The 15519-nt window shown below is 37.2% G+C and overlaps 1 protein-coding gene and 1 long non-coding RNA gene across 2 annotated transcripts in view; one reads left to right on the forward strand and one right to left on the reverse strand.

Annotated features, from left to right (window-relative positions):
- Window positions 1-15519, reverse strand: part of LOC116294509 (polycystin-1) — a 36849-nt gene that overhangs the window by 15817 nt on the left and 5513 nt on the right. The window contains exons 4-6 of the mRNA XM_031702129.2: window positions 9352-9521; window positions 3046-8057; window positions 2133-2636 (exon numbers count right to left, since the gene is read on the reverse strand). Coding sequence (XP_031557989.2) covers window positions 2133-2636; window positions 3046-8057; window positions 9352-9521 — 5686 coding nt within the window. The remainder of the gene's footprint in view (window positions 1-2132; window positions 2637-3045; window positions 8058-9351; window positions 9522-15519) is intronic.
- The window catches only part of LOC116294510 (uncharacterized), a 57745-nt gene continuing 43364 nt past the window's right edge, over window positions 1139-15519 (forward strand). The window contains exons 1-3 of the long non-coding RNA XR_004196931.2: window positions 1139-1259; window positions 2378-2640; window positions 9375-9510. This is a non-coding gene — a long non-coding RNA (uncharacterized LOC116294510). The remainder of the gene's footprint in view (window positions 1260-2377; window positions 2641-9374; window positions 9511-15519) is intronic.

Consider the following 15519-nt stretch of genomic DNA (forward strand, 5'->3'; position numbering starts at 1 on the left):
AACCCGAGACTACGATTACAAAATACTACCTACACTACTATAGTTCAGGGTCAACTAAAAAAACAAGTTTTCCAAGTACTGCACTGCTAGCTTTCTTCCAATTTTGAAGATCAAAATCGGCTCCTCGTTTCTCGGCTCCTTGGTATGGCATTCAAAGTGTTCATAAGCTGGTTTTCTTGAGTGTTTGTACAGGTTAAATGTCCATTTAACGATCTGAACTTTGAAAACGTTTTTCAAACTCTTCAGTATTTGGATTTTCATTTCTTCTAGCAGTTAAATGCTTGTTTTTTTGTTTTTGTTTTTGTTTTTTTTCCTTTTTTGCTAAAATTTACAAGCAATTCTCCTTTCTTGTTGAACAAATGCGATAAACCAGTTGTATGCCAGCCTGTACAGATCTGTCATTACCTGTCAAAACTGGACCAATCAGATAGCCATAGGTCGCGTTTGTAGCCAATCATCGCATAGATCAAATTTGTTTGCGTGAGTTTGACGACAGACGCGCGATCTTTTTGTAAACAAATCTTTTTTTATATATCTATACATACTCTATGGTGATTTTTATAATCCCCCACGCACTAACAACAACACAATTTTTTTTTTAATTTTACGCTTTTTTTTCGTAAAAACCTATTGCCTACGGCTCGTGATTTCTATAACTTTTTTCGTGTCCTACAGCTCCAGTCGTGTTTTATCAGAGAACAGAACATAGCTAAGCCTGATCTATTTGTTAATTATAAAATAAATGGTTGATAGCCATGTTTGCATGAGGGTATGTAAACACAGTTGTGACGTCACAACTTTCGTGTTTTCCAGGTACAAGTTCAAAAATTAAAAATTTACAGTTTCTTTCGAGGAAAAAAACGCCCCCAAAAATGTATTTTGAAGACGAAGTTCCAAATTTTGACTTGTGTCAGGGCCACAGGCATAACCCTATGGTCTCATGCATCGACTACGTCTCGGGTTTGTATAACTGTCTCGAATTCTCCCAACCTCCCCTCGTGTTGCTATCAGGCTATGTAAACACGGAAAAAGTTTTCTATTGCTTTAATAGAAACTGATTAAAAAAAAGTAATTTAAACTAAAATATCCGCTCACCGTACAGACTGCGGGCTCAGATCCCTCATGAGCGAACAAAAACAACCGAACAAGAACAGTCAACTAGTCAGGTTTGAAAGCGTAAAATTTTAAAATTTCAAGAAGCTGAGAGTCAAAGAATGCTAAAAGGACGAGCCAGAAGAAGTTACATTTTTTCTACAAAGGTATTTAAGAGTTTATGTGAATAATTCAAGCTAAAAATTAGGCTCAACCTTGGTTTGTTTAAAGATGTTGAATCAACATTTTCAGTGACCCTTGCAGTTGAACTCGCCTTGTAGTATCGAAGAGATATTTAAGACTTAATTCTTAGCTTTTGAATAATGTTTTGACACGGGTATTCTACTTTTTTTACGATAAATATGGCTCTAAAGAGTTGTCATTAACTAGAATGATTTCTGTATTTATTTTGCTCCAAACATTATTTTACTCAGTAACACCTTGACTGATTTATGTCCCTGTGTGAATGAGATTTCCAACAGTCTTTTATCGAACCGAGAGCTGAAAGACTAAAAAAAATCCTATGGGCTGATTGACGTTAAGAAATAGTTCAAAAAGTTCGAGGAGAACTAAGAAAGTATTTAATTCTGTTTGTTATAAAACGGTTGAAAGCCGCACAAAACAGAAGCAAGACGAAGTTTACACAATTTTACAGTGACAAAATTTCAGTGAACTTGAAGCTCCTTCCAGTATTGCATCCTTTTGATAGTGAAGTCTAAATTCAAAATTTCTAGTTAGAAAGTAATAAAAAAAAAACATTTCATAAATTGTCCTGTTTATATAAGCCTCAGACATGACCGTGATTCTTTGGAGAAAACAAAATTGAATGGACCCTTATTAAAATTATCGTGAATAAGATGCTAACATGAAAATACAAACAAAAAGCCACAAATTCCATCGAGAGAAAGCGTGATTTCTTTTGTGTTTTAGTCTCTGATTCGCGATACTTTTGAAAAGAATCAATTCCTGCATTATTTAGAAATGATCTATATTATTATTATTGTTATTATTACAACAAATACTTTGAAATAGTGCCTTACTTGATGTTAATATCTGGTGGATTCCCCTGCACAATTTTGATTCTCTGTGCAGTAGCTACAGCCCGCTTCTTGTCTTCAGGCGTGACTGCCACGCTAAATTCATACTCAACCGATTCTAAGAGACTTCTGGCGCGAATATTAAACACAGGCTCGGTGCTTTCCACTTTGCCATTTCCTCTTCCAAAGCACCCTTCTTCTCCAATCCAGTCATTTTTGATTGGCTTACAGTACCATTCATATTTAAGATTGACGCCAGAATCTAGAGGATCATGGGATTTCGAAGCGTCAAGGACGATTTTCTTCTCCCATCCACGTGACCTAGCACTTCCGCCTTCAATCTTTGCCTCCACTAACGGAGTGGATATTTTGACGTACTGCTGGGCTGTGTTGGTTAAGGGAACCTCGGACAGTGTGACTGTAAGCTGTATCAGGTAGTAGCCTGGCTTTAGTGTGTGCTTTGGAACGGTGATGGAGGACTGGTTCTGAATCACGTGACCTGGTAGACTAGGTAAGGAATGGTTTGTAATTTCATTATTAATTGATATTTGTATTAATTTTATTTTTGTCAGAACGAACGAACGAACGAACGAACGAACGAACGAACGAACGAACGAACGAACGAACGAACGAACGAACGAACGAACGAACGAATGAATGAATGAATGAATGAATGAATGAATGAACGAACGAATGAATGAACACTGCAATAAATAGAAGTATTGAATAGATAGAAGCTATGAATGAAAAGAATAAATAAAATGAATGGAATAAATAATTGAATGAATGGGATGAATTCAATCACACTTGATGATTAAATAAATGAATGATTTTATGAATGTCATCTGTAATTTTTTTAATGCAATACTTTTTATCAACCAACCAACCAATACTATTTCCCCTTGAGTATTATTACCTGATCCTTCGCTCTTCGTCTGGCGGCATAGACGAATTATGCACATAATATGTATCAGCTCTGAACAAAGACCATTGAAACATCGCTTTAACTTTATCACTGCACCAGAAATTTACACGCGAATTGATTCTGAATCCTCTATCAAACTTGAACGGCAAAGCCTTTACGAGTGTTTTCCCGCCACCGAAAAGCTCCACATTTGGGATGGAACAATTAAGGTCAGTTATCACTACAGTTGTTCGCGCTGTTTTGTGGGATGCCTCGTTCCAGGCTGTCACCCTTGCGTCGAATGCAAACTTTGATTGGTGTTTATAAGTGTACTGTACAATCGACGCATAGTATGTTTCAAAATCGAATGGAAGGTGGATATTTCGACTGAAGTTTTTCAAAGCCCCTTTAGCAGAACCTCGTGTTGGAAAAGGGACAGTGATATTGATGTTTTCTCCTGTGTCAAGAACAAATTCGGTTTCGTTTCCTGGTTGCGCACAGAATACAAGAAAGGTTACATTTTCTCTTGATTTTACCGGACTGTTCGACACCAAAAAGAGCCCAACAACCGACCTTAATACTATAACATTAGATGAATATTCTTCACTGCTTATATCATTGTACACACGCACACGAACAGTGTAGTTGCCTGGTAACGGATAGACGTGGTTGATTGTTGCTATGGTTTCGAGTTTGCTTTCTGTGTTATCTCCAAAATACCATTTGTACTTGGCACACGTGCCGTGGATATGTCGGGATTGAAAGAATACCGGGTACTCCAGTGGTAAAATATTTCGATCTTTCCCTCGTCCGTAAAGCCCTGGGGTAGAGCTTTGGTCGGAGTGGAGAGCTTCCAATGTTAAGGTCTCTACTTTCTGAATGATTGATACACTTGCTACTAATCGAACATAGCTTGCTTCGTTAGAGATGACCAAAGTCGCAATATAGCATCCTGGTCGTTTGTAGGAGTACGTAAAATTAAATTTACTGTGCGAGGAATCCATTTCTATCTTTTCTGAAGTAGAATTATCTCCAAATTCGAAGCGGTAGCTGGCATTAGAAGGCGGTTCATATGTCTGGTTGCGTTTAAATTGGAAATTAACGCTATTCTCAGGCCATTGTAAAGCATATCGAGGGATTATTGAGAAACCAGCCACAGGGTTCATGATCGACATAGTCGACGATACACTTGTATTCATACTGAATCGATTCCATACCTTCACACTGATGACATAAACACCAGGAGTACTAAATCTGTGCTCAAAACGGATATATCTATTGTTCGAAAGGCTCCTAATAGTCTTAGTCTCCCCAGCCTCTCCGTAGGACCAGACCGAGGTGGCATGAGAACCAGCTTGCATGGTCAAGAAGGCCATGGCGGGATAGTTGACCAGGACATAGGGATTCGGAAGAATCTTAGGGTTTTGGATCATTTGAATCAGGGTTATTGTTAGGGAGATGGTTTGCTCGTCTGTCACGGCGTTGATAGCCCGAACGGTGATTACGTATGTTCCAGGTTCCTCGAAATATTCCGGTTTGAGGGTGGCCCGTTTCTCAAGGTTCTGAATCGGATTCAATATCTTAGCATTCCTTGAAATTTTCGCAGAGCAAGTGACGAACGAACCTTTTAACCATGTCCAGTATATTTCAAAGCTTTGGCCAAATGCTCTTTCAATCCCCGAAACTGACTCGAGGTCTGTGAAATTCAACCCTTCAATAGGCTCTTCGACTTTAGCGATGGCTGTTGCAGATGCTGCACCCAAGCCATTTTCATTTTCACACCTTATAGACAGTTTAAAATGGCCTGTCGTTTGATACTCGTGAAAGATTGGTGGCCCTAGTTGACTATATTTAAGCTCACGGGGTGAGTTGGCTGAGTTGTCTCCAAAATTAAGTGTGCAGTTGAAGATCGCTCCTTCTTCCCAAGTTATTTTAATCGTAGTCTCTTCTCTATATTTGGTCGGTGCTGCGGAAATCTTGAGTCCCTGAACAGGTTTCGGTGTTATGGGTTGTAAGGCTTCGAACGACGATGCCAAAACAGACGACGTGCTTAACAGGTTACTTGCTGTAATATTTGGAGTAAAAGTTCCAGGGTATCTATACACATGGGCTGCTACGTTATTATTTAACGGAACTGGATCCGATCCATCGCCGAAGTCAAAAATGTACCTCACCTCGGTTCCGTGTGTGATAGTTGCGGTGATGCTTACTTCCTCGTATATGCCAACTTTAAGTGTACCTTGGGATTGTATTACAAGACCTTTGATTGGTTCCTGGACAACTGCTTCAAAAGTACAAGTTGGCTGAGTAATGATGTTTGAAGCTTTTACCGTCACCTGATATCGCTGTGCATTCAAGTACGTATGGTTTAAAGAAATCGGTACACCCAAGAGTGGAGATTTTAGATTAACTTCCGGTGATCCATCACCGTAATCGACCAAATACTCAACATCACTTCCGTTTGATATTTTCCAAAAAATTCCTACTTGTTTGCCAAGGGCAACTATTTTATCGAACGTCCCACAAGTAAGATCTTTTATTTTATACCGTACTGAAATTTGCTTAGTTAGGGTAACTTGACTTATTTGGTTAAAAGCTGTAGCCCTCATGGTGTATTGAGTTTTCAGGAAGTAAGTCTTCATAACTGATGTACTGGTAGTGAAAACATCTCCACTGCCGTCACCAAAAGTGACATTGTATATGACGTCACCTCCCTCTAAAATGTCAAACCTGACTTCAAACTGTTCACCAATTGCAACACAGGTGGGAACTATGACGTCAAAGTCTTTGATTGCTTTCTGCGCATAAAAGGTTATGGAGTGGCTCAGATTGCTGACAAGATTGAATGCAGTCACGTTGACTACGACGTTTCCTTCTTTGACAAATGTTTGAGACCTCGAAACGGAAACTTTCCCTGAGATCAAATTGCCTTTATCGTGATAGACTTGGTCATTGATCTTCCATGTGAATGATAAGTCAGTTCCTTGTTCGGCTTGACTTCTCAGCAATTTCGTTTTGTCAACAGCCACAAACATTTTGCCATCACAACTGCCATCAGCATCGACGTCTATGCTTAGGTTTTTCACCGCATCTTGTATCGTAAGATTGTAAAAGATGATCTCCTTGCTGATCGTATTTGTCGCTTCTAAAACAACCTGCCTTTTACCTGCAGTAAATGTTCTATTGAATTCCAGTCGTGGATCATCGTATTTATGAACAAAGTATCCATCGCTGAAGTTAACTGCATAAGTCACGTTATTGCCAGCTCCTTTTAAGATCTCGAATCTAACGGTCGTTTTCGAAGGAGCAGGATTTGGAGTCGCGATGATAGAAATATTGGATATTTTTTCTTCGACTAGGAATTCTCTGGTGCAAGTAAGGATGGATATAGGATTTGATATGTTTAGAGCTACGGTGTAGGTGCCAGGGGTTTGGAAGAAAAAGGAAAAGTTTTTAGAGTCGCAGACTGCCAGGAAACTTGTGGTGTCTCCTTGGATCGCCCAACTGAAAGTCAAGTTGTTTCCCGTGTCGTACTCGGCAACAAATGTCTTATTATCAAAGAGCTCTACACCATCAAATGGCTTCAGGCATCGCCCAGTCAAAGGCTCCATGACAAAAATACTGGAACTAGTTTTAATAACGACGGGACCAACGATTTCGCAAGTTATGTTATGTATTCCTCCCTTGGCAAAGGTGTGTTGTACTAACGTGGCACCCACCCCCGAAAAATTCGATCCATCTCCATAATCCCAAGCATATTTCTGGTTTGGGGCGAAGTTACCTGTCAGATTGCAATTTAATGCCACAGGAACGTTTAAAGGTGTCCATTGTGGAACGTTCAGTGATAATGGATTCACGATAACTATGGTAAATGACTTGGTCAGGGTAAAGGCTTGGTTGCTCGCAATAAGGGTAATGTTAGTCACTCCAGGTTTGCTGAACACGTGTGATGTTTCATTACTATTCACAAAAACTGCACTGTGATTGTTTTCAATGATCCACTTGTACCTCACTAAGGATCCAGTAACTACTGTTGCTAATAAACTGGTTTGTAATCCTTGATAAACCGGTTTGCTAGGTTCAGATAAGTTTACGTTCAAGCCTGTTATTTCCCCACCTACTAACACATTAACGGTGGTGTTAACCGAGCTTATTCTATTGAAAGCCTCGACGTATAACTCATGTACTCCCTCGTGTGGGAAACTCAGGTTAACCCTGTGTACAAATGAGAGTCCTCCTAGATTTTGGTTGTTGACGTACGTATGAAGTCTCTCTCCGCTTGAAGATGAATTTTTAAAAATCGCCGTAACGTTTGTAGCTGAAGAAATGTTTAGAGTAATTTCAACTGGAAGGTTCTTCCTCGTTCCAAAGTATTCAAATCCAACGGCGTAAACAACAGATATAAAGGTCACTTGCTTTTGTACGCCAACAGCTTTACTCCTTTCAACAGGAAGTGACGTCACATTATTCGTCGTGTTCACGTAATAGAACACCACTCCTGTCTGGTTTATCGAGTGACGTGTTATGAATGTACTTCCTTCGGCGGACACTGCTCTTAACAAATATTTCACAGATATTTCTGTGTAGGGGTCACTAACTGTGAAGTTATAACCTGTCTTTATTTGGCCTGCAAGAATGGCGGTATATCTTCGTACTTTTTCCGATCCGTTTTGGTGTCCAATGAGCCCCACTCCTTCAATTGCCCATCCCAAGATATCCCCCTTTTGAACTTTGCAGGCGTTGTTTTCAGGTATAACAAATAAATTATATCCCTTTTGGATCGAAATACTCATAAACTCACACACCACTGTATGATTCACTGAGGAATTCGATGGCTGGTAGAAAGCTGAATGAAAGAAGCTGCTGCTGCATGTTGAAGTACTCTGACATTCGGAGCTTGATATGTTTAGTACTTGAGACACAGGGCATTGGCCTTTGGAGTCCAGGGCACATTTGTCCAACATACATGTTGCATTGTTAAGGCAGTAGTGTTGACTACTTGCAGCACACACGGGTCGGGCAACCTGTAGCCGAGAAAGGGAGGGTAATTCAATTTTATGTGACATCAAGTAAGCCTAGGTCACTCCTTGGTGGAAAAGTTATTCACAAACATCATATATATTAGTGATAATATGAGATTAGTGAGAACTCTTATATAAAATAAAAATAATATATATATAAAAGCTTTATCGAGTTAGCACTTGACAGTATATTCAACTGACTAACTCGTGGTTCTTTTTAAAGTCTCTAGTTGATTAGGGACGGCGGGACCGCTATAAATGTGGTCATCCGAGCCACGTGAAGGTCTAAACATTTGCAGATGTAATTACAAAGGCAGCACCTTCTCATTTGTTTTAAGACCCTGAGTGTTGGTCCGGCCGAGGCTTGAACCACGACCTAGCTCCCGCACAATGGACTGACGCTCAACTGAGATAACCGAGTGGCTTTTAGTATATGATAAAAACTCTGAGAGAAAAGTTGATAGGTCGAACTATCAACCTATAGCCAAGAAAAAATAACTTTGAGCAAATTTAATTTTATTTGGTATAAGAGTGGTATGAGGCTAGGCCATTGCAAGCTCACCGTTCGTCTAGCTTCGCCGCGGTGCAAAGGTACCTTTCAAGATGGCACAGGGAACTGTGAAGGGGACTATTTATACTGAATATTCACAAAGAGGGCGTCATTTATGGGTGTCCAAAGGGCGAAAATTTGTTTGACCTAAGACAAAAGGTTCTTTATTTTCAAAAAAATATGTTGATGGTGATGATACAAGTACTGATAATATATTGTTCTGCCTCAGACGGATAGTGAACATATTTTTTTGAAAATAAAGAACCTTTTGTCTTAGATCAAACAAATTTTCAAGGGGACAAGGGTTTAATTCCACAAACAACTAAGAAAAGCTATGGTAAATAAATATAGCACTATGTGGTTGATCCACGACAGCAATAGATGATGATGATGATGATAATGTATATGCACAGAAGGGGCTCTTTGCAAATAGGTTGCTATCAATAGACGTCACTTCCAGTAAAAGCTCTTTTTTTGATGGCTTGTAGAATCCTGGAGGTTGTTTTGATCTCTCGTTTTCTGGTTTTATGTCGTGAAAATAGTCAGATGCAATAGTTTGAGGACTTATTTTGATATGTTATGACTTAGCATCCGCTAGTTCCCCCCCAGTCAACCGCTTGTTTGCCCCCCAGTCAACTCCAAAAAGTCACGTGATTGATAGTAAGCAACCGTAAATCATTAAATCATTAACTAAGGGGTTTGGGAACCATGACTGATTATAAATAATATTCTGGTTTGATAACTTACAAAGATCGTGATTTTGCCTGCAGTATGACCATAGATTTCAAGACCAAGAACCATTGCATCACGCGTGAACATCGAAGAAGGAAGCAAGAAAACTCCTGAGGAGTACATTGCGAATATGTTTGGTACAATCCACTGTGGAACGGATGGACCAACGCCAAGGTAAGCTGGGTCTGTTGAAGTAATTTAGAAGATTCAGAAGAAATTATGTCTCGGTTTCAATTGGTTTCCTGTAGAAAACGCAATTACTTTATTGTTATTTCTTAGGCCCTGGCTAAACGAGGAAACATGTTTCCCGCGCGCATGTTCCCCGATGATTCCAAGTTTAGGCACATGCGGAACATTGCTACGTGCAACAAATTTTGCTTCCAAGACACAAAAATGTTTCTGTTGTGCGGCAGAAACATTTCATGCTTCCAAGACGCATGGAAACAATGTTTCCCAATGTTTCCTCGTTTAGCCACGAAAGTCAACATTCTAAAAGTTCGTTACGTAGCAACGCTAGCTCTATCTTGAAAGTGCGCATGCGCTAACCGACGTTTCCTGACAGTTTTGCCACATTTGGAAACATTTAAGAAAACACGTTTTTGGAAACATGTTTCCTCGTTTAGCCAGGGCCTTAGCACAAATATTTTACTGAATCGTACTGACTCATACCCTTCTCTTCTCTCCTCCCTTGTCCCGGCCCCCACCCCCTCCCCAAAGCGCCGCTATGAAGGCTAGCACATTATGATACCTCATAAACACACAAAAATGCAACTGATCGTTCTCGGATTGAAAAGGGCAGATTACTTATTGCAAAAAATATCAAAATAATTATAAATTTGAGATTTAACGCGCGCGCTGATTGGCTGGCTACCGTGTTAGTATATCAGAGGGCAGAGACGCTTGCGCAAAGTCCTTCAAAGATATTTTATAAAAGTTATATAAAACGCCTGCTTATGTCTCTTTACTGTGAGGTAAACACTCTTGGAGCTGCAGTAGAGCACTCAAAAAGAATAGAATATATGAAAAGAACTTTAATGTTAGTCGTATCAAGAAAGAGTGATGGAAAACCGAGAATTGAAAGTAAAAGATAGGGAAGACACATTGTTTCTAAATCACGGATCGTGTATTTAATTTCATATACAGTCAACCCTTGTTACAGCTGACACCCTCGCGTCACTTCATGTCCTTAATAGCGAGTGTCCGCAATAGCGAAAATCATTTACGGTCATTTCTTTGTCAGTATTTTTATCGGGGATTTTTCTCCTGTCCGTAAAAGCAAGGTGTCCGTAATATCAGGGTGTCCCCAAGGCGAGAGTTGACTGTCGGGTTTTGGTGGTTTCATTGTAGTGCAGTGACCGAAAGAATTAATCATGAAATTAGGCCCTATTTTGTCAAATTTTCAACGAAACCTTTCAGTTCAATTCAAAAAGTTTTATTAAAACTCGCTTCTGTATCCTATACATAGAATTTAAAAAATTCAATTATACAATTGAATATACAAACATTTAAGAAAAGAAAAAAACACACTTTACAAAGTACATGTTTATGCTATCTTCAGGATATGCATTCTGGCATGTAAACCAATTTTCAACTAATTGCAATGTCCTTAAAGTAAACAACACAAGATGTCATGACTTCTTGAGAATGAACACATCTGTGCACATTTAAAACGACCGTTTTCACCACAAAAATAATGATTTCCTTTAGGAGATACCTTTTTATTACAGCAGGAATCCAAATGTTTATATTTTAAATGATTTTGGTCTTCTTTTTTTTTTTTCGTTTTTACTTTTGTAAAGAAAATACCGTGTTCATTTAGTCATTCATTTAGAGCAGCTTACAATTTTCAGCTACTGATGAATTTTTGTTTTCGTTTTCGATAATTTTTTTCTTTCTTTTGGATGAACGTATTTAAAAAGGTCGATTGTCAAGTTGGTTGCTTCATTTTTAATGGTTTTCTGGGTGATAATTATAGAAACTTTAAAATGATGTGGGAGGTGAAAATAAATTAAGGTAGTGGATTAATGGATGACGCATCAGCTTTTCTAATGACAATGTATTACTGCTAACGCTTATTATTTTGACTTTTTGACAGTCTAAAAAGACAGCTTTTTCATTTTCTCGAGTGCGCGAAGTCTACGATAAAGGAAGTCGCAAATTTTATAAATTTTTTATAGTGTTTAAAAAAGATTGGGCGAGACGAGGTTACAATTATGATAACTTTAAACCAACCAATAGAAACTCGATAACACTACAAGTACATCGACGAGCTTTAATCTAGCTTCCATTATTGCGACATCTTAATGGCTGTGAAGATGGCTCATTTATTTTGGGAACGACTTTTGAATATCGTTAAATCGTTAAACTAACTCCTTTTTGTTTTTAACAATCAAGAGAATTATTGGTCCACAGGGAGTTGAAAGAATTTAACGATTGATCGGAAACTCTTTTTATAGACACGTTTAACTTTCTATTTTTTTCTTTCTTTTTCTTTTTCTTTTTAGTTTCAAGTACGAACTCTTAGGATTTAACGTCAATATTTTTAACCTCGATACTTTTTATTTAAAGTGGTGACCGAGTTAAGTTAGGAATATGTTAGGAACTCTTAGGATTTAACGTCAATATTTTTAACGTCAATATTTTTTATTTCAAGTGGTGACCGAGTTAAGTTAGGAATATGTATGAACCTTAATCTTGAACAGTACTCCTGTATACAGGGCTTTTCTCGAACATTAAACTCAAAAGTCGAAGAGGAAATATAACACTTAAAGTCTTGCGTCAAAGGATATGGTGTAGGCCAGGAACAAATGGTTGTCGTTCATGTCATTGACTAGTAATCCTGATAATAGATACTCGAGTTTGAAGTGATTGATGCAAGGCAAGAACGGAGTTAATGACTAAGCTCTTTTTGAATCTGAAGTGATGTAGGCTTGGAATGAATTTAAGGTCGAGTTTGAAGTGATTGATGCAAGGCAAGAAAGGAGTTAATGACTTGACTTTTTTTGGATCTGAAGTGATGTATAGTAGGCTAGAATGAATTTAGAGTGGAAGGGAAACGAAGGGAAGTGAAACGAAGGGAAAGGAAAAAGGGAAGGGAAGGGAAAGGAAGAGAAGGCAGATTGGAATGAATTTAGAATGGAAAGGAAGAGAAATGAGCAGAGGGGTGGATATGAGAAATGAATAAGCATTCTGATCATAGCGAAGAAAGATGTAGCACAAAACTATAGATGTCGTCTTGCTTGAGCTTTGAAGAGAAATCTCAAGCAGCAATATAATAAAGTAAAAATTTTTTAGAGAGATTGCCGACCAAAAAACTGAAATTCGAATATAGTTATTCAAAAAAGAAGGATTAGACGACTTCAAGCTGAATAAAAAGTAAAACAGAAATAAAAAATATATGTGTTGGAAGGAAGAATTAGAAATAGAAAACTAAATTATTGTATTAGTAATTTTTTATATAGGGCTAGCTACGTCTCTAACAGATAAGTATTATTATTTTCAAATTTGTTTCCTTAGAGTCGTAAATTATGAAGTTAAATGATGAATAGAATTAATATAAGCAATATAAACGTTTTCTTTTTCAGCTTTGGTTAATATCTTAAATAAATTTCTTTAGTGATAGTCAACTCGAAAATCTGCAGTGCTTTCAACTTGTATCGATTTTATCAGAATATTTAGTATTAGAGTTTATTTATCATTAATTATGCTCCCCGTTAGAGCAAAAACTCGATCTAAGATAGATATTAAAATATCCATCCTGAAGTCTAGAATAGTTATCGTAGATAGATATGTTTTACACCGTAGTGAAAATAGGAACTGACGTTTCGGACGTTAGTCCTTCGTCGGAGTCAATAGAAAGTAAGAGTGAGACTGTTTTCTCTCTCCTCTACTATATAAACATCTCTCTCACTCTTACTTTCTATTGACTTCGACGAAGGACTAACGTCCGAAACGTCAGTTCCTATTTTCACTACGGTGTAAAACTTATCTATCTACGATAACTGTTTCATTAGAAACACCGACGCAGTCCACGCTAGTGTTTACTAGCCATCATCTACATGAAGTCTAGAATCTTCATGTAATATTTAACGCGCAATGGTTACTTTTTCATGACATCTGGCAGAATATCTCTGGCGAAATAGCGCTAATTCCACTGCAGCCATTAATAAAGTAATATAGTATCACATCCCGACTGTTGTGCGAGGCGTCTTTGAATAGCTTTTTAGAAAAATTTTTTCTAGAAGCTCTAAAGAAATTGATCTACCAATTGGTTGGAAAGGAAGCATTTAGTGGTCGGGTCAGGAATAACGCCGTTGGAGATGAAAAACAACTTTGAATAGGGCTTAATATTTAGAAATGTATTTCCATCTCGGCCACGATAAGAAAATTAATAGGAATCTACTTGTTTGTTTTGAATTCATGTTGAATTTTGGAATAACGGTAAAACAGTATAAACGATAAACGATGAAATGAGTTAATTATTTGATAACGAAAAATATGTACAATACAAAAAAATTCTTTTTCAAGTTTTTCCCGTAGTGGCGGGTGGGCCGGATTGCCAATTCATCCGGGTGATTTTCGTTTTTGAAATTCAATTCTCATTGTTTTCTTCTTTTTAATCTTTTTCTTTTTCTTTCTTTTATTCGATCAAAATAATTCTATTGATTTTAACTGTCTTACTTATATTATTAATTTACTTTATCGTTTTAGTTTCCTAAAATTCGTAAGGCAACTATGTTTGTTCGGGCTTTGATGAGTTTAAATTCAATTCTTATAAAAAGTTTTTTCATTTTCCCATTTGATTTTTTCTCCTTTTTGTTTAAATTGATGGCGCCCATTTTAGCTATATTACTCATTTATTTGTTTATCTTCAAGGAACAAAACTACAATATGAAAAGTGTTTTTAGTAGCTCCCTAAAATTCGCAACAAAGATAAGGTATTATTTGTTCAGCTTTGATGAAACTTTCGTCTTTCTATTCAATACTTGAATAACAACGGATGTCAAAACCACTTATCCTATAAATCATATTTGTTAATACTTTCCTTGTATTCCACTGACAATTTATTCTCATCGTAATCACTACTTGGTTCTTAACTTTTCATGTTTTTATGAGACCCGCTGTTTACGCAATCGTCTAATGATCATGTTGTAAATATTGAAGAAATTTTTTAAGAGCTAGTATCGATTAATATTTTGGGATATCAAGAGGTTTTGAGTGTAGTGAGTAAAGCGTAATTAGCTGACGAAATAGAAACGAAGGAGATAAGAATTAATTAGAAATAGGAGGAGAGAAAAAGTGGAAATAATTGGAATTTCGAGGAGTTTGGTTTAAAGAGAGAACGAAATAATGGGTTAAATAGTTAATTGTTTTGCTAAAGTTTTTTTTAAAATGAAATACATCAAAGTTTTTCATATATTGAGGAAGTTCCCCTTAAAGTAACCCGGGGCCTTCCAGGGGTTTCAGCGCAATCCAGTCCTATTTTCCTACTAGTCCATAGTTTCATTTGTTGCCGGCAATATTAAATATTCCGTGATTGATGGATACTTATAAACCTTTGTATCTGAAGCTCTAGGGGACGAGGAAATTGGTTTCTTCCTAAGTTTCATTGCTTAAAATGAAGATGAGTTTCGAAAGGTTTTTTCCTGCCTATGTAACTTGACGTACTTCACGATAAGCGGTATCCGGACTGGACTTAAGTTAAAATTTTCGATTTATGACTGTTCATTGACAAACTACAAATTTTGGAAAGAAAAAAAATTGAAATGTTTACTTTAGAGAGATGTTCATATCGACTGAAACGGAAAGACTACGTTTTGAAATTTGCTTTCTATTCACCCAATTAAAACTACTTATCTTACCCCAGTCGACTAGTTATTTTATTCTGTTAGTTGAATCTTAATATACAGAAAAACACTAATATTCTATTTGTTATATTATATATTTTTCGAGATGAATCATTACTAAAAGGAAAATAAATTCAGTGACTTGATCGCTTGTTGCAGAATCAAACATATACATAATGAGAATCAGTTATCGAATTAAAATTTTTTTTTTTTTGTATATTTAGAGCTCAAAAGTAAGTCGGTCACGTGAACTCAAATTTTGCTGATTTATGAAACTAAGAGAAAATCTTTTGTATTCAAAGTACCTTTTTCCAAAACATATTACTCCTTCGCTTTA

This window comes from Actinia tenebrosa, unplaced genomic scaffold, assembly GCF_029948245.1.
Source record: "Actinia tenebrosa isolate PJP-AT-01 unplaced genomic scaffold, QUT_ActTen_1.0 PGA_scaffold11__36_contigs__length_13525064, whole genome shotgun sequence".
Taxonomy (NCBI): Eukaryota; Metazoa; Cnidaria; class Anthozoa; order Actiniaria; family Actiniidae; genus Actinia; species Actinia tenebrosa.